At 42.1% G+C, this 19,666-nt stretch overlaps 1 protein-coding gene across 8 annotated transcripts in view; it reads left to right on the plus strand.

The window, feature by feature from the left end:
• Window positions 1-19,666, plus strand: part of NHSL1 (NHS like 1) — a gene marked incomplete at its 5' end in the record, with an annotated part of 175,548 nt that overhangs the window by 81,800 nt on the left and 74,082 nt on the right. Inside the window, one exon of one of the 8 annotated variants that reach the window (XM_084203627.1) lies at window positions 7,647-7,751. The exons of the other annotated variants lie outside the window; for them this stretch is intronic. Within the exon in view, the coding sequence (XP_084059753.1) occupies window positions 7,736-7,751 (16 nt within the window). Of the gene's footprint in view, window positions 1-7,646; window positions 7,752-19,666 lie in introns of those variants that run through there. 8 annotated transcript variants of the gene reach the window in all.

Genomic DNA, 19,666 nt, shown 5'->3' on the forward strand with positions numbered 1-19,666 from the left:
CTCCCATTTGTAAGTGGAAACCTTGTGTTGTTGTTTTGGTTTGGTTTTTTTCCTGGAAAATTGAAGTATAAATGCTGTAACAACTTGAATCTGTAGCTTATTGTTCCAAAGCCTGAGCTGAATAGAGGAAATGTAAGGCCTAGGTGCTTTTGCTACCTAAGCAAGGTGTACTCTGAGCATGTGAGCGTGTATGTTGGATACCTAAGAGAACGGCACATTTTCCGTCCCAGGAAAAGGTAATTAATATGTACACCCTCTGCTCCTTCTAGAGCTTCCCTTACATATGGCATGGCAGCTTCTGCCTGGTACTTTACTCCCTGAAGCAGATGGGTTCCCTGGACATGGAGTTGTGGTGAACTTGTAGTGTTTGGAAGGCAATTATGGGCTGAGAATTAGGTGCTTTGCAACTGGTGCATCACTTACTCATTCACTCCGAAATAAGAGATCTGAGAAGCACTTAGAAGGTGTTTCATATACAGCAGCTCAGAAGTTGTCTGATCAAACACCTAAGCAGAGGGAGTGACAGGGCTGCATTTTGCTTGAGAGTAGCACGTGGGGATGTTAAATAGAAGTTATCCCTGGTCACACTTTCTCCAAGGTAACACAGGTCCACAGTAACAGTGTGCCAGTGCATATTGTGCATAATGGAGGGGATGGGGGAGGTTTCTGCCTACACGTCTTCTCACTGCTTGCTTGAGCTGGGGGCCATGTTCATGAATCACGGCACAAAAAGCTGTGCTTGCCAGTTAGGAGGTCAGCTTTGATAGAAGCAGTTCTTGGAGTGAGGGACAGCTTCACCTCCTGACTGCTTTGGAGGGGCAACTGCCCTCCCTCCGCACACTCTGCCTTGGTTTGTGCAGCATGTCCCCATCAGCCACATCCCATCAGACCTGCTCTGTACCTCTGCCTCTCGTCCCTTTTGCTTGTTTGCATATCTGAATTTGATTTTTTTTCTTCCCCATAGCTTTGTTTTGCATATGCAGGTGTTTGCTCCGCAGTGTAGTGGGGGTGCTCACAGTTTATGTATTAGGCTTAGTACTCTGAATCACACTCTTTCAGGCACCTTGCTAATGACGGCATTAATTAAAGAGGGACCTTTGGAAGAAACAGGCTCTTAATTTTGATTCTGCCATTCATGTCTAATTTTAATGTCTGAAATAGGGACAGAAACTAATGAATGGTGGAGGCTGTTGCCTTTTAGAAACTGAAATGTGTTTGTACTTACTTGTAATTTCCATTGAGTCTTTTGTATCTTTTTTTCTTTTGTAATCCAGACTGCCAAAGAGGTGGTGAGTAAGGGTGACTGATTACAGCCTACTGTGCACTTACATGGAAACTCTCATCCAGGAGTTACTAACTCAATTTTATTAACCTTGAGTCATGCATGTAATGCCATATATGGTAAATATGGCATTTTCATTTCAGAATGAAATGAGGTACTGTGACATGCGGTGCCAGAATCAGGTATTAAATTCTGTGTTTGACTTGTAGCCAGCTTGACCTGGTTTTGCAGAGGGAGAAGATGCCCTGCACTCAGCACCACATCTCCTGGCACTCCTCCGGGGTGCCAGCTGGCTCTGACAGTGGAGCTGTCAATAGCAAGGGGGCTGCAGCTCTTCCATGGTCTCTGTCAGATTGTGATTCAGCTGGGACTGTGAGGAAGGCCACAAATGTATTAAATTAATCATGTCCAAGAAGGAATAACCCATTTTGTTCTGGCTGCTCTGTGCTGACACCTCTCAGTGAAGAAGCAGTTGTGTTTCTGCCCCGGGGACAATGGCAGAAAACACCTTGGGGCTATCTCAGCTTTGCAGCAAGAAGGAATCAGAACAGGTGGGAATGTAGAAATAGTTCCCATTGCACTACTCAAGTGAAGCTGTAACAACCCATAAATGGTTCTGTCACCCTGCCCTAGCACGGTTACTGATAACAATACTGGCCCAATTTGCTGCCCAAGGACAGCTCATGCTCAAGTGCCAGTTTTTGTAATTTTTTGTCAAGGACTTGAGTGTATTTTGGCCCATAGCTTTAAATCAGAAGAGAACTGTATAAAGTGCTGCTGGTTTTACCTCAGTTTTTCAGTGAACTATTTTTTGTTAGGTAAAGCACTGTGGTGATGTGAATGAAGACAGCTCCCCAAGCAGTATGGATGGTGTGTCTGCAGACTCGTACAGGACAGAAGAGAAACTGATTATTCTCTTTGCTGTTTTGTGTCGGTCTGGCATTTGTTTCAGCCTTGAAGTGTTTGTTGTTTTTTTTTTTTTTTTTTTTTTTTTTTTTAAAGACCATTGCTCTGTTTGGTTACAACATGCTGCAATTGTGAGTATTTCAGGAAACAACCTGTTCCTTTTCTCCTCATCCTTGTAGGATGGTGCAGCTGTCTTTATGCGCCAGGGTGATAGCGGGGGAATTCCCGTGTTCCTCATGCTGCCTGTGCTTTTGGTATTCCTGATTACCCGAGGGTGGCCTCAGAGCATTCCCCAGTGCCTTGTTGTTACCAGGGTTAGTGGAACACTGACGACATCAATCTGAGGGAACAAGCCCTTGCCAACCTGTGGCAATTTTCTGGAGCAGTGCACAGACGACTGGGTAAATGAAAGTGCCCGCGAGGGACATTTTTGTTTTGTTTTAATAGTAAACATTATCAATAAAGCCCTGTTGCATCCATTAATCAAAGCTAATTTGGCACACAACCTTGCAAAATAATGAATCTTTTTTTTATTGAGAAGCAGGTCTTTTAGCAGCAGATTGAAATTTCTGGATTGCCTGTTGTTTTCTCAGCCTTTTCCTTCAGAATTTCTGCTCTAGCCTCTCTTTAAATATAGGACCATCAGCCACTGTTTCCATATAATTAGTGTGTTCTTCTGGTCATGTGTTAAGGCTCTGTACACTCTGGTCCTACCCGCAAAACCAGGAATGCCCTCTTTGTTCAAATTCTGTGGCAAAGAAATTCCTGGATGAATTTGGAGAAGTTGGTTACAGATTCCTTTCTTGACCTACAGCAGCTCTTTAAAAGATTTTGCCCTTTCTGTGCCCTTTGTCTGAAGAGTAAGACAAACAAAAGATAAGGTGAACTAATTCATGACTTCATTGTGTTTGTTTTCTTCCTCACTTAAGGCAGAAGGCAGCCCATTCCTAAACCCATTTATTTTATTAATTTTAAGGCCAAGCACTTTGTGTCTGCACCTGCAAACACTGCTGGGTTTATTACAGAAGAACTTTCTGTTTGCAATAATCAGAGACAACAACAGGATTTAACAAATGCTGTCTGCAGTATCTGATTGAAAATTCCACCAGTGTAGCTGTAGCTAGGGTAGAAATAAAGGTTTTTCATTGAAAATCATATTTTGATGGAAAAAACCCACATAGATAAAGGATTTTACTTTGGCTCCTGCGTTTACATAGGATTAAAGTGGAACTGTGTCCCTCCTTCAAGTAAAAGGTCATTGTTTTAGATCTAATTCTCTAGGAAAGCAATTTCAAATTTTGTCAGAGGTTTTATTGGAAGAAAGTTGTTCCAATTATGGGCATACATTTTTTTCCCCAAATGTTTATATTAGTTCTGTTCATTCCTGCTCCTTAAAGGTATGAAAAACTCAATTTTTTCTTCTACGTTTGACAGTTAGGAAAATTCTGTTTCTCATGCCAGTCTTGAAGGGTCTGACAAGGCCCTGCAGCTGCAGATCTGGAGTGCAAGAGTAGCTCTGTAGTAGTTGTTTCAGTGATAATTTTAGAAAGATCCATTCATCACAAGTCACCTGCCCGCATGACTTTTTCCAGGACAGGATCTTTTTAGCTCCTGATATGGTGAATACTTAGCAATTGGAGTTACTTTGAGTTACTGCTTTAAAGGATGTACTTTCTGCCTGATCATTGCAGTAAGTTACTTGTTTCATTATGTTCACTGTGGCTTTCCCCAAATTATTTTCCTAATTTTAAATAATTTTTTTTATATTTCTTTCCTTCCTCACTGTATGAGGAAACTCCACCCTTAGTCGTCAAGTGGAATAGGTAATATAATATGTGCTATCAACTGCAAGGGATAATAGTAAAATATTTTTCTCTTGCTTCGGAGTTGTAAGAATATTTGGCTTTACTTATCAAAATACTGTTTAATATATTTTTTTCCAGTGCTTGGCTTCCGAGTCAGTGATGACTCTTTAGAGATATGCTGGGGCTGACCTAACCTCTCTTTATCTCCCTTCTCTTATCACCAGTGGGAGCACAGGGCCTGGTGGGTTCTGGGTCTGGCTTTCCTTAGTGCTTGAGCTGCCTGCACACTAGATAGTGTGGCTTGTGTCAACCCTCAAATTGAAAATTTTGTTTTTACTCCAGCTGTTTTCTTTGGATAGCTTTTCAGATTGTTTTTTTGGTTTTTTTGTGGGTTTTTTGGGGGGTTTTTTTGGGGTTTTTTGTTTTGTTTTGTTTTGTTCTGTTGCTTTTGGTTTTGTTATGCGCAGCTTGAAAGGCAAACACGTAAGAAGAATTCAGGCTTTAGAAAAATGATAGTTGGCACCCATCCAGAGTATCAGAAAAGGATGTCTCCAAGGATTGCTTTGGTTCTAAAAGAGAACAGGGCTTAATTAGATGTCCCAACAGCCCTGCTAGTCAGCTGGCAGTCAAATTGGGATGCACCTTGATGTGCAGCAACACGTGAAGCAGGACAGAAAGCGCCTAAACCTGCATCACTTTCTTCAGTGAGTTGGGCAGATCTGAGCTGGATTTTCTTTCATGCTCGTTTTAATGGTACAATCTTTAGTATCCAAAAAGTGGTGAAAGTATGTACATATTTTTCTTGATTTGCCTCCCATCCTGTTGCATTTTCAGATTAGTGCAGCTAAGAGAAATGGCACTAGCAATGTTATGTTTCAACAAGGGAAAAATGACACTGCAGCTTTTCTTCTGGTTGTGCTCAGAGAGCTGACAGACATTTTGGAGAGTTGAGGGTAAGGGAAAGATGAAAGATGTGGTTTGGTGTTTCATGTGGTTCAAACATTTCTGTTTTAAAAATCATGACCATTTCCTATTAAACATGGATATATATGCACAGTTCTCCATGTCAGTGGTGGTCTCCTCTTTGGAGCCAGTCTATTTAGCATCCATTTGGGGGGAGCAGTGCCCCCCTGAGAGGTGGCAATGGCAGGTGGCATTATGGCAGCTGGGAGAGGTGCTTGTCCTGTCCCAGGATAGATGTGGTGGGATATGTTCTTTCACATTTGTAGCTCTCTCCTGGTATCCAGCACAACATGTAATGCTTTGCAGAGTCAGCATATTTTGTAATACGGCTGTTGGAAGATATTTCCATGTTATTTCCATAGAGTTCGCCCAGGTACAATGGGGAAATTTGGTTGCCTAGAGTCACAGACTGCAAAATGAGATGCAGGGTGTAGGAGAACTGGTTTCCTGATGGGAATTTGATTTCATACTGCAAATGGCCAAGCAAGAGAAGACCTGGAGCAAGGTCCTTGCCAGCTTCCTAGAGGGCAAGGTCTGCTACCTTTGAGGCAGTCAGGGGGATATCAGACCTCCTTGGTTTTGCTGCTGTAAAGCTGTACATGTCCTTGGATCACTCATGGAGTCCTGATACACTAAAAAAAAAAAAAAGCTAAACTGCTTTAGGCTTGTCTGGGAGTTGATAATTCTGCCCTCTTCCAAAATCTGTGAAATTTTTTGTCACTTATTTTTTTGTTTTAAGCATTCCCTTTTTGTCAATGAACATCAGGAAAGTGACATCAGAAGAGTTAAAGGAGGATCCCTTTCACACCTCTTTGCTCTACTCCTGGTGAGGGTGGGAGAGGAAGCTGATGAACAGGACAGAGTGTATCCAAGGGCCCATACCTTCCAGAGGAGTATGTGCCGCTGGAGTTATGGCCCAGAGCAAATCAGACTTTTCAGCAATTGTCTCTAAGCTGTGTCTGATTTCTCAGACACTATTATTGTTCCACAGTTGGCTTCCTCCTCCTTGTTTTATTGACACAGTCTTCCCCACTGTGTACAGAACAGACTGCTGGTTTGGGGTTTTTTTTTGGTAGGGTTTTTTTTGTGGTTTATTTATTAATTTTTTTTTGTATATTTTTTTGTATTTTCTACTTGTGTTTGTGATTCCCCTAGAATCTGCTTTGTCCTTTCTTAGTTCCCAGTCGATTGTTGGCAGCTGCTCTCAGTCCCCGGTGATTATCACTGATGCGCTTCTTACTTCCCCTTGCAGGTAATTAATGAGTAGATTTAACAAGGTTGGACCTTAAAATCCCTCTGGTATCCAAGTAACCCTCCTCCAGCTACAATATGTTTTTGTTTATTTTGTCTCCATAAACTGTTTACTCCCAGAGCCCTCTGAAAAGGTAGGGTAGGAAAGAGCACACACATGCCTGGAGCACCTGAGAATGGAATTAAGGGGAAAGGGCCCCTTTGCTTCTCAGAGCATAAGGAAATCTTGACATTAGTCTGTACGCTTTCTAGCAGGATTTGAAAGAGAAAGGGCACCCTAAGCTATATAAATGTTCTTTTTTGATTTCAAATTATTCCAGTGTAATGTCTCCATTTTCCTGCTACCACGGCCTGGTCATACTCCACTCTAAAGTGAAGTAACTTTTCTTACATGAGGACAGATACTTGAAATGTTATTTTTTAATATTCCAGCCCAACTAATGGTACTCAGCATCTCATCAACACTGCTTCATCTGGGGTCTGAATTGCTGTTTTCAAGGTGTCTGGGCCAGGGCTTTTTTTGGAGCTCCACCTAAAGATAACATGTGTTTGCATGTGTTCTTCATTTTCATTTGGCTTTTCATGGAGAATTTTAGGATTTGTGCTTTTGGAGACAATTGCAATTCTTGTTTGTTCAGCAAGATAAGCTATTCTGACCCTTACCTTGTTCCTTGGTTTTTGTATTTCTTTGCTGTACAAGGCTAAGCCAGGTTAGTCAACACAACACAGCTTAATTTAGACCCAAATACCATGGATAAGCACAGCACTGGTGGCAGCTCTTTGTGACCCTTATAAAATAAAATGCTTACAAGGTTGCGTCCTTCTATTATGGAAGGTGTCCTCATCAGAAACAGGGTAATAAAAACAGATGTAATAAATCTTTTTTAGCCACATCATCTCTGGTACTGAGCAGAGAAGTCATAGAATGGCTTGGGCTGGCAGGGACCTTAAAGACCTTGTAGTTCCAACCCCCCTGCTCTGGCCAGGAATATCTTCCAACAGACCAGGTTGCTCAAAGCCCCATCCAGCCTTGCCTTTGAACACTTCCAGAGACGGGACATCCATCCACCTGCAGCCTTAAAGCACACAGGCATATACAGTATTGCAAAAATTAACATTTTCTCTAGCTTGACTGTTTAGATACGCTTAGAAGATTCTGGGTTATGAATAAACTCTATAGAAGAAGTAGAAAAGTGCTCGGAGCACTTTCTGGAGAGAGACCAGACGCGGGGGGAGGATCACCAAGAGCCGAGTCAGTAATTTGTAAGGAACAGGCGCGCTGGATTACAGTGACTTCCCTCCCTAGCGCTGACCCCGGGATGCCCACGAGCTGCAGGAGGGCAGTGACAAATGCTGACAGATGATCCGGACTGTCCCTCCCCAGGAGCTGCGGCCCGTCCCGTGAGTGCCCGCGCTCGTTCGGCCGCGTTTCCCCGCGGGCCGGGCGGGCGCTGCGGCGGGCGGAGGCAGGCAGGCCGGCAGGGAGGGAGGCCGGGCCCCGCCTCGCCGCTGCCCGCCGGGCCGCAGGATGTTCTGCCTGAAAGGTGAGGCTGCTGTGGCGGGGGGGAGCGGCCGCCGGCGTGCCCATCGGGGCCGCTGGGCCTGGGGGACAGCGCGTGGCTTTGTGGCTCCTTTTGTTGTCCCGATCCTGAGGGAAGGTGCCGGGCAGCCCGGCAGACAAAAGGCTGGCGCGGTGCGAGGGCAGGAGCGCGGCCGGAGCGGGAGCCGCCGCAAGGCTCCGTGTGGGGAGCGTCGCTCCCGGTGACACAGCCCCGGGGGCGGATTTGCCTTCATTTGGGTCTTCCCCCGCACGGGTGAGATGCCATGGAGCGCCCGGAGGAGAGCAGAGAGGTGTTTGGTCGTGCTGTGTTACTGCAGGTGCTTGATAGAAACTCTGCTGCTCTGCGGGGTGAGGCTTCGTCTCATTCGGAGGTGGTGCAGACCGTCGGAACAGCAAGAGTTTTTACGTCCAATGAGATAGTCTTATTTTATCTTTTTAATTGAACTTCCTAAGCACGTCGTTCTGAAACTAAAAGACTAGGACTGGGAAAAGCTTACTGGTTTTGTTTCAGGCCCATGTTTCTGTTATGTTGTTTTTTTTTTTTAATTGATATTACTGCTACTTTTCGTACTGAAGTAGGGTGAAAGCCGACACCGGAGAGGCGTTGTAAGGAAGGGTTTAGGAGTTTTTATAAAAAAAGCAGTTTCCCTGAGAAAGAATAACAATTACGTTAATTACTTAAGTGCTTATCAGTGCTTGCTCAGAGTGTTTTTCTAAGCTAGTTAGGGACATGGTTTAGTGGTGGACTTGGCGGTGCTGAGTTAATAGTTGGATTCCATGATCTGAGAGTCTTTTCCAAAGTAAATGGTTCTATGATTCTATAAACCATTGACTACTTTTATTCTACTAATCTTCTATTAATGCAAAGTTCCCACTAAAGGATCTTGGTACAACCAAGAACAACAGTTCCTTTCCTGCAAATTTCAGAGTAGTGATCCAGTGTTCCTAGGGAAAACCTTAGTGAATTGCACAACACAATTTGCTAGGCAGTGGTTTATCTTAAATGAAATTGTTCTTGTCTACAAAAAACCCGCACAACTTAAAATTTATAACCCCCCCAACAAGAGGTTTTCAATGCAGCAGGCAATTCAGCAGATCACTGCAATTACAAAGCAATAAAAGATGAAATTTTGGCTGCAGCATTACTGTTGCAGGGCAGAAATTGTTTAAATGAAAAGTATGATAGGTAAAAGGTTTTCAAGCCTGCTGAGGCACTTAAAAACACTGAGACTTCTGTAATCTAGATCACTTGGCTGGAAATGGACCAAGGAGTGAAGTTTTGAGAGATTGTCCTATGTGCAGCAAATGAGCTTGTACAGAAGCAAAATATTTTTGCCTTACGTAATTAAATTGAATTGCTCTAGCTTTTTTTCTTTTAAATCCTAAGTTGGATGCATAGGAAAATACTTTTCAACATTTTCAGGTTCTATTTGTGAATAAATTGCTAGTTCCAAGACAAAAGCCCATCTAAGGGCTACTCTTCACAGCCTTCAGGTGCCCCCATCTCCTCAAACATATATTGGAGTTTGAGCTAAGTTGGGCACCTGCAGCAGAGGCAATCTGGGTCCTAGTTAGGGATCTTTGGGACTGAAGGAGTACAAATGGAATATTTAAATAAATTTCCCTGGTAAAGAATTGATTCCTAGGAACATCATGAACTGTTCATTGGCACATGGTAAAAAATGAGCTCACATTTCTGTGATAACAGCCTGGAGTTTCTCTTTCCTTCATAGCTTTTGTAAAGGCAGAAAGAATAGTGCCAAGAAATGCTGTAAAGTAGGCACGTGTGCTCACTGCTTGCACTTGGGCAGTATTTTCCGTCCTTGCTTTTCTTACAGCTGTGTATTTGGGAGGGAAGTCTTTTATACTAATAATAGCAAGAAGTTATGATAGAAGCTATCCATGAAAAATCCCAGGCATGTGCTGCTTGCTCTCTGGAGAAGAGCTCTATAATAGAAATGTGGATTTTTTTTTTTAAATTTTTTTTAAAAGATCACAGGGCTGCTCACCAGTTGTCTCATGTGTTGTGTGTATGTAAGGACATTCCTTGGATTCCTTTCTTGGCAATTTTCTTGTGAAATATCCAGTGTTTGAAATCAGAAACAGATTTTCTCTGTCTTTAAGTAAATGTGTTTTCCAAGTTGAACTAGACAAAAAAAAATTTGTACTAGTTGGGTTCTTTTTAATTTAAAGTTTTACTTTTTTGTGTGTGTAACACCAGGCCAAAATGAGGAAGGGGACTTAAAATAATCTAAATGAAGGAATCTATCAAAGTGAAGATTCCTGGCAGAATTAAATGAGTCTAGTTTAAGCCTGGATTGCTCTTGTAACATTTCTTCCCCTGTATTAATTTCATTTTTTTATTTCTGTTTTGGTTATGCATAATCACAATGGGATCCATTATTTTTGTAGCTGTTTTTTATATCATATGCATTATTTTATTAGGGTGAGTAACTTTGAGGACACTTATTATCTGCAGTTCTTTGATGGATAAAAGCAGCCTGAACAAACACAGAATAAGTACAGATTGACAATTAAGCGTTATGACTATAAGATTAAAAAACTCCTATTTCTCAGTTCTCAGTTACACTTGTGTGAACCTTGGACATTCCAGGTTGGCTTTGTCAGCTGCACCACCAAGACCTCTGTCAGACATGTGTTCTCATGAACTGGGGGGGGGGGAAAGTCAGTTCCAGCTTAGCTGCTAGCAAGATTTTACTGTTTAAGACTGTATAAAATTTGAAGGTTTTGGTAATTAAATGACAGCTTTTTTAATTCACACTGAAGGAAGGAGAGGATTGGAGGTAGGGAAGGATATGTTCATGGCTGTGGGTGACAGCATCTGGTACAGGACCAGCCTTTCTCTGTGGCATGGCAGTGAACAGGAATGGCTTTGAACTGTGCCTGGAAGTATGGAATGAAATTGAATGTAACAAAAGGAACATTACAGGTCTGGATAATAATGTTCTAGCTGAAGTTAGTCCATGCTCAGAAATACGGAATATATTCTTCTGCTTTTGAGTATCATTCAAGTCCTTCACCTATGGCTACAGTCCTATTGTCGAATGTGCTTGAGCACCAACAAAACATTGTTTCTGCTTGGTTTCGTTTACAACCTCAATGCATTGGAAGGGGCAGCATATATAAAAACAAAGTGAATTTCCAAAGGTAATGGAATGCCTGGGTGGCAGAGCTGCAGCTGTGCCTAGGGTGCCTACTCTGCTTCTTTCTCAGCTCTGTTTGTAGCAGAGATGCAAACCGCAGGGAGAATTTGTGCCGTGCTGACCCACTGGGGGAGAGTGAAGTATCCCAGCTCTTGCTCCTGCAGTTCAGAGGTTGCCTGTAAATAAATTTAATCACTTCATTGTGGAAGCATGTTTTTCACCTCCTTGGAGCTGTTTCATTTGACTGCCTCTGAGGAGACCACCAAATGGCACTGGTACAGAACCTGCAGAATGAATGCCTATTGTTTTGCTTAGCTTTCTTTTGCTCATAGAACAGGGTGTGGGTGCCTATTTTTTCCGTTAAATTTTTAAGAAGGTCAGTGGCAATGGGTGAAGCAGGGTGAACATATTCAGGCATTGGATAAAAATCTCTTCTGGCAGGTACAGCAGCCTTTCCCAGGGCACATGGGCTTTCACCCTGGTGTGATATGGTGACTACACAAGCCAGATAGGTTCAGCTGTGAAATCAGTTTGTACTGAAGCTCTCCATCAGTAAATCTTTAGGTGATGATTTGAAATGTGGAGTCAGGGCAGACTGCTGTATGTGCCTGGCCCTCAGTACTTGAACTCAGCTTGTGCTTTTCAAACACTGCCCAGTATAAACACACACAGAAAAAATACTTGATGTTTGTAGTCCATTTGTTGACTCAGGTGGTATTATTCTTAAAACTATGGAAATTGACTCCTTTACTGTCATGACTGTATAATTAAGACACAGCTTTTCCTTTACATGTACATTTAATGCACACTCTGCCTTTCTGCTCCACATCTGGGTCTTTATTGCAGGCTGCAACAGGAGCCATTTGCACAATTCACACAGCGCTGCAGTCCTGAGGAGGGCCTGTTGGTAAATGAACAATGGGCAGAAAGATCATCTGCTGTTTTCCTTGACCTGTTACTGTTTGCTTTTAAGCAATATCTCTTAACCCCCTCCATTGTCTGGAGGGCTGCAGTACAATGAATTTCGCTATCACTGTGCAAAGCAATAATAGAGGGCAGTGAATTTCTGTCCAATTGCAGCAAGAAGCCAGCACTTAAAATTAAGCAGTAAAATTCATGCAGGCTAGAGAACATTGAACTAGATGTAGAAGTAGCATGCACAGCTGACTGGATTCAAAAGCACTGAAAAAATTCCATGTTGAAGTGGTCTTTGAGACAGCACACACATACTTGAAATCTATTAATATCTTCATGAATTTTTCAGTGCTTTAAGCATAGTAATGATTGCACGTTCTCTAAGTATTGTGTTACCAGGTTTGTATTCTCTATGCTTGGCATTCTTCTACATTGGCTTTCTCTCCTAGCCCCATCCCCCCCCAACAGCATTTTTGCAGAAGGTTGCTGTCACTTCCAGGGAAATGCCATAAACCTTTGTCAAATGGGAGACCTGTTCCCTGTGAAAGCACTTTGCCTGGTATTAAGAAATGGAAATTTTGTTAATTCTTTTATTCAGAGTCCTGTCACAGCTGCGATCTTGCCTGTGGTTAATGGCTGGCAAAACAGTCTATAATTACCTCAGGCATCTCTTTCTAATACTAGCCCAGTCATCCAGAGCATCCCACTTTTTTCTAGTTATATTTAAAAGAAAATTCAGAAAATGTTTTTGGCATTTGAAGTTCTTATATAAGTTATCTGGACTTTTAGACTTTAAAATATTTTAAACGTTGTTGTTAGTCACATGCAAATTATAAAAGCACAGATTATTTAGTCTAGCTGGTAATTTGGGAGGTAAATACCACAAGGAGGGAGGAAACCTGTTGAAGTCCAAGGAGAGTATTGGCACAAGATAAATGGTTATGACTGTGTTCTGAATTAATTGAAGTCAGACATTAAAAGGTTCCAAACCATCTGAGGAGGGAAGTTGTGAAACAGACGTCCAAACAGGATAATGCGGACAAAGAATGTTTTTAAGATGGTTCTTGATAACGTTGTGGAGAGTTTTAAGTCAGAGTTTCTGGAGCTGTTAAGGGAAGTTTGTGACAGAGAGCTACATGGAAACTTGGGGACAGGATTGCATTTGCACTTTGTATGTGTTGTAGTTGTCCAATGTTTAAATGCTTCTGTTGATCCTTCTGTGAAAACCAGGAAGAATTACCCTTCTAAATATGTAATTGCATCTTCCGAAGTTTCTCTTTGTTCTGCTTCAGTGGAGGCTGGCTACAAGAAAAGGCTGGATGAGGAGCAGGGTGTGCTGCAGGTTCTCATGGCATCAAACCATCTCACAGATGTGCCCTGCTCACTCTGTTCTTTGCTTTAGACTCAGCAACAGGCACTGCTGAGGTCGAAATTTCCCCAAAAGCTCAGCCTGGTCGGGATTGCTGGACTTTTCCTGTTCTTTTCTAGTGCCAGCTGTGCTGCACTCTCCTTAGAAGTTTTATCTTCCACATCTCCTGCTTTCAAAGACTCCAGACCTTGCTGACACCTTTCAGGTTTCTCTTGCTCTTTTCCTGTGACACTGTTTTTATGTACGTAGTGAGATACTGCTGAAACAGAAATACAAGCCAGGAATTTTAGCCACACCCCATAGTACCTGTCGTGCTCAGGCAGAGGCACCTCCAGCATCGGCAGATCCTGCTTTTCAGGAGAGTAATGTGCTTTCTGTCTACATCTCTGCATCTCAGTCATGAAGTCTTGGATTATTTTGTGTGACTTTCAGCCTTAAGAGAATTCTTGCATCTTTAACATGCTTATGTGGGATAAAGAAGCATGGTGCTTAAGTAATGAGGAAAACCCAGCTTTTTCCTCCATTCATTATTAAGGCCAACAAGTTGCCAGGTCTTGCCTGAAGGCTCAATTTGCAGGGAAGATGGTGTTATAACAGGAGAAAATCTTTACACCATCTGAATGCGCAAGTGGACGCTCTTCAGTCATTCAGGTTTTGTTGTCCTAGTTTCATACCTCAGATGAATCTGAGGTCACAAGGAGGTTTTTGTAGTTGTGAGCAACCAGGAGCCATCGTTTGTGCAGCACCTTCTGGAGAGGTGCCCTTCCTCATGCAAACCATGCTGGAAAACTGAAGACGGAAACAAGGGTTAATGTTAACTTCTCTCCTTACAGGCAGAGTGCTGGAGTAAATGAGGCAGACAAATTAGGAGAACAGAAGAAAATGTAAAGCTGTGTTTCCTGCCTAATGGATATTTGGAAGACAGTTTTTGATTCTTTTCAAAGCCTTTTTTTGCTCAATCTTCAGTACACCAATGTGTATTTTCATGAGTCAGTTCATGCTCTGGAGCAGTATTGCTGGTTAGGACAGTGGTCCAGGAGATTGCTGACTCTGTCAGGTCACATAGCTTGTAGCTTGTAGCTCCACTCTGAACATCTTGAAGGGTTTCTCATGTTGTTCTCCTATGCAGACGTTGCTCTTGTCTTATTGCTTCTCATCTTAAAGGATCATTTTCAAGTCAGTTAAAAATAATTTTACTTTTCTGCTAAAATTTTTAAACATGTTCTTGAATTATCATGCTAAGTTGTGTTGCTTTACTCTCATTTTTTTAAAGTCTAATGCATAATACATATAAAGGCTGAGTGACTCTTTTTAAGAACAAAAAGGTTTATAATCTGTTCGGCTTCAGATTAACCGTGATTCAGTGGCCTATCTGTCAAAATATGGAATTTTAGGAATACATAATTCTTAAATTACCTGAAGCATAGACTTGAAGAATTATGTAAATTTTTCATGTCTTAGTTTGTGGATTTGGTATGGGTCTTGTCATAACTAAGGCATATTGCATTGCTCAGTGCGTCGTTGCAGAGAAGATCCTTGTCTAACAGAAGTTTGGCATATAGGGAGGATTATCAGAAAGGAGACTTATTTTCAAGAGTATTCCTTGAAATTAAATTCAAAATTTTTAAAAATTTAGGGTTATTTTTGGTTGGGTTTTTTTTTTTTTGCCAGTAAACAGACTGAAAATGAAACCAATAGACAAGGTGGGTCTATTAATTTGTGTTCTTGTATACGTACAGATGGTTGCTCTTTCCAATTTGTTTTGTGAAGCTGAACCATTTGACTCTTACATCACACAGATATATTATTGACTGGCACTTCACAAGAATGCTCTTCTTAGTGTGTGACTTGGTTTTGGATTGAAATACTGCTAATTTTTACTGCTCCTCATTAGCCTAATCTTTTCTTTGGCAAGGGGTGCATATTTTTGTCGTTATTCTTTCTAATGGAATTTGATGCATTCCTGTAGCTTGATCTGTAAACCCAAGAGTTTACTTACTCTTTTTAGAAAGCCTTTATGTGACCTGTTGGAAAGTAGGTGGGCTGTATTTAGTCATAGTTCATAAGAAGCTAGTGCTAACTGGCTTATCTTGCCTAGATATGATTTGCAAGTAAATGTGACACTTCAGATTAAAAATTTACTACTGAACCATTCCAGGTTAATGGGATTATATTTGATACAAAGTCTTGTTTTAGTTCTTTTCATGTAATAATTATCTTTGTTGAGTTATGACCATTCCTCAGGCTGCTGACAGAAGCATGTGAAAAGGTTATTTTTTTCACTGGTTGTGCTTTTAAAAATAAAATTTTACCTTGAACTGTTTTACCTTGAGCATATGCAATGATTATGAGAAGCTATGTCTACATTGGCAAGTTACCGTGACAGGAGAGGGATCTGTAGCATGGAGTAGGTGTGACATCCTTGTGCCTGCAATGCAAACCAGTGGCATGGGATGTGGAAGAGCATCTCTGGGTGGAACCAAAATATGGCTGAAATGTGCACCAATAGGCAGGAAACCCCTTCAGGCTGAAAACATTTAATAACATTTCAGGCTGAAAACATTTAATAACATTTCAGGCTGAAAATTTAATAACATAATTTCTAACTTTTAGACAATTAGGTTTGCCATTCTTCCTCCTTTACTGGTGTTTCAATGTTGTTGCATTTTTTGTGGTGTGCCCAACGTATTAGCTGCTGCTCTGTTGTCTGAAAATCAGTGAATGAATGTTCTGCCCAGCAGAGCTGAATGATGCTCTCCAGTGTTGAATGTTGTGCCCTACAGAATGGAAAATCCTGTCCTTGTGGGCCTGAGTATTACCTACCAGTCTCTATTTAAAATGGATGAGCAGAAGATCAGCTCATCTTTTGACATCCTGAGGGTTTTTTTACGATATACTGAAGCATTACTCTATTAATAAAACTGAGTTTCACTTTGCTTCCTTGCCAAGATTCATAGAATCATTTAGGTTGGGAAGGACTGCTAAAATAATTCAGTCCAGTGTTAACCCAGCACTGCCAAGTGCCAAGTCCATCACTGAACCATGTCCCCAAATGCCACGGGTCTTTTAAATACTTTCAGTGATAAGGACTCAACCACTTCCCTGGATAGTATGTTCCAATGTTTCACAGCCCTTTCAGACATTTTTCCTAATACCCAATTTAAACTTCTCCTGGTGCAACTTGAGGGCATTTCCTCTTGTCCTGTTGCTGGTTGCCTGGGAGAAGAGGCTAACCCCCACCTGGCTGCAGGCTGCTTTCAGGGAGCTCTGGAAACCAGTAAGTTCTCCCCTGAGTCTCCTTTTCTCCAGGCTAAACATTCCCAACTCCCTCAGCTGCTCCTCATGACTCGTGCTCCAGATCAGCTTGGTTGTCCTTCTCTGGACATGCTCCAGCACCTCAATGACTTTATTGTAGTGAGAACTCGAGGTGTGATCTCACCAGTGCTGAGTACAGGAGGACAATCACTGCCCTGGACCTTCTGGCAACACTATTCTTTATACAGGTGAGGATGCCACTGGCTGCCTTGGCCACCCGGGCATATGCTGGATCATGTTGACCAGCAATTCCAGGTCCTTCTTTGCCAGGTGGCTTTCCAGCTGTTCTTTCCCCTGCTGCATGGGTTTGTTGTGATCCAGTGACAAGACCTGGCATTTGGCATCGTTGAACCTCACAGTTGTCCTCGTATCACTGATCCAGCCTGTCCAGATCCCTGTGCAGGAGCCTTCCTGCCCTCCAGCAGACCAGCAGTTCCTCCCAGCTTGGTCTCTGCAAACTGAATGAGGATGCTCTTGATCCTCTGGATCACTGATAAAGATATTAAACAGGACTGGCCCAACACTGATCCCTGGGGACCACCACTAGCAGCCAGCTGCCAGCTGGATGTAACTCCATTCACCACCACTCTCTGGGCCCAGCCATCCAGCCAGGTGTCTACGCAGCCAACTCTGCACCCAGCCAAATTATGGGCTGCCCATTTCTCCAGGAGAATGCTGTGGGAAATTCTTAAAGGCTTTACTAAAGTCCAAGCAGACAACATCCACAGCCTTTCCCTCATCTTACACAGAGCTTAAAAGCAGTTCTTTATGGGGTACTTACTGAAGCACTGACTGTGTAAAACCAAAATGTTTTGGAAGTACTCACTAAAAATAATGAATCATCTCAGTACAGATTTGCATTTGTTTTACCATTTTTGTTGTTTTAATCTTGAAAGCCTTCCTGACTCTCCATGGCACACCTGGCCAAAGCAGACCTTCCCAGGAACATGCGTGTCCAGGAGGTGGCACTGCGTTTTTGACAGCAGTGGTGGTGTACATGAACAGAAGGCAGCGTTGTCAGACCATTTCTTCCAGAAGGAGGAGGGCGAGGAGGCTGCAGCCTTCTGACTGAAGGCTGCTTTCTAACAGTGGCTTTTATCGAGTAGTGTAGGTTGCTTTGGCTTTTGATTTGAAAACCCCCACTGCGTGCGAACTCTTCCAGTGAGCTGTGCGGGTGGCAGAGAGGTCGCTGGTGCTCTCTATCAGGAAGGTGCTTCCCTCTTTGGGCTTTTAAATCCATTGGAAAGAATTGTGTGAGATAATAGGAGTGGGGAGATGACTTCTTTCTCTTCCTGTTACCATGGTAATAAGTTTAATGAGCAGACCTGAACCGAGTAATCCTACCCAGCCCTGTCTGCATTGCCATTTAATATGAAGTGTAAAATAAGCTGGTAGAATGTGACTCCTTTGCTCACAGAGTGTGTGGGTGTACCAGTGTTGCTGACACTGCCATCCATTGTGGCCCCAGACTGGAAACCACCTTCTCCCCTGGTTTCTGGCAGCATCATCTTTTGGTCTTTGTTTTCAGAAGGATCAGAGATGTGTGGGACTCAACTGCTAGAGCAAGGCAGCAAGAACAGCTTGTTTCAACTACCAGTAGTAATATCTAATTGCTTCTGTTTCACCAATAGCCCTATCTTCTGCCCCAAACATGTGTCACGCCCTTCCCAAAGGTGGTCCAGTTTACAGAAGGCACTGACCAAAGTACTGTATTTTTGTATGGCAGCAGAACTAAACCAGAAAGGCATAGAAAGGCTTCTCTGAGTTACCCACTACATACATGGCTGGACTTAATCGCTTTCTTGTTGAAATACTGCAAAGCAATCATCCAGTGTTAATATCAAACATACGGTATTGCCTGTTGCTCTTAAGAAGGCTTTCTAATTGAAAGTAGAGATGAATAATTAGAACACAGAAGTGTATTTTAAAATATTTAAGACTGCCAATAATATAATACAAAGTATGTTTTTCTCGTCTAGTGTCTTATGTCCTGTATATCAAAATATTATTGAATTAAAAATAATTGCAGAGGGCTATTACATAACAGCAAAGGAAAAATTAAATTAAGACATGAAAGAGAGGGTAATGGCTATGTTCAGAGTTGATGCAACATAGGAAACACAGGCATGCAGATTCCTAATGATCCTTGTACATTATGTTTGGTTTTATTGTTGTTGGTTTTTGTTGTGTTTTACAGGTGCCTGCTGTACAATTTGCCTTCAGTTTGTTGGGTACACAGTTGCCAATGACACTTGCTGTACCTTTTTACAAATCATATTTGCTTGTTAGGACTGCTTCTGGCTGCTGTGCCAGTCAAGCTCTTTAAGCTGCAAAAGACTTAATACTTACATCCTTTTAAAAAAACTAAGAGCTAAAAGCTCATACATGCTGTATGATCACAAGCATATGATAAAAATACATCCATTGAAAGTAGTAGCAGACAGAGCTAATGCTGGAGAATGTGAATACAGCCAAATGGAGAGAGCTTTCTGGAACATCACAAAGCTTTGTGTGCATTTCTATCACCCTGGGTCCCTTTTATCTCCCTTGCACCCTGTTGTCTGTTGGTATTGTACAAGCTCCTCAAATGCTGGGCTTGCTTTAAACACTGTAAAGCTGATACCTCCTGCGCACTTCCTGTTTGAGAGATTCATGTTCAGTTAAAAAGCAGATTAACAATACCTCAAGTGGGGCTTTTTTCCTCTTTAGCTTTTTTCCTCTTTAGCTTTTGTCTGATGTATTTGTGTTTAAGAAACATGAGTTAAGACTCCATGCACACTATATATACAGGAAGGAGGAAAGTACATGCACAGGCCTGGAGAGCAGGACATCCCATGTGCAGTCTGGCCATTTCCACCAAAGGATGCTGGGGTGTTCCACCCTGACAGACATGTCCTGATTCTTGCTGTGTCTTGAGTTGTCCATCTGTAAAAGGAGGATACTTCTCTTTGAGAGTGTTATTTTGAGGATTAGTTAATGCTATATGGTCCAATATATGTTTAATATATAATTTTATACAAATATGTTTAATATATAATTTTTTCCCCTGTTTTAAAGATAACTATTTAAGTACAATTTAAAAGCTCCAGCTGCTCATCCAAGAAGCCCAGAACACATCAATTCATCACTGCTAAA

This window comes from Fringilla coelebs (genome assembly GCF_963513975.1).
Source record: "Fringilla coelebs genome assembly, chromosome: 3".
Taxonomy (NCBI): domain Eukaryota; kingdom Metazoa; phylum Chordata; class Aves; order Passeriformes; family Fringillidae; genus Fringilla; species Fringilla coelebs.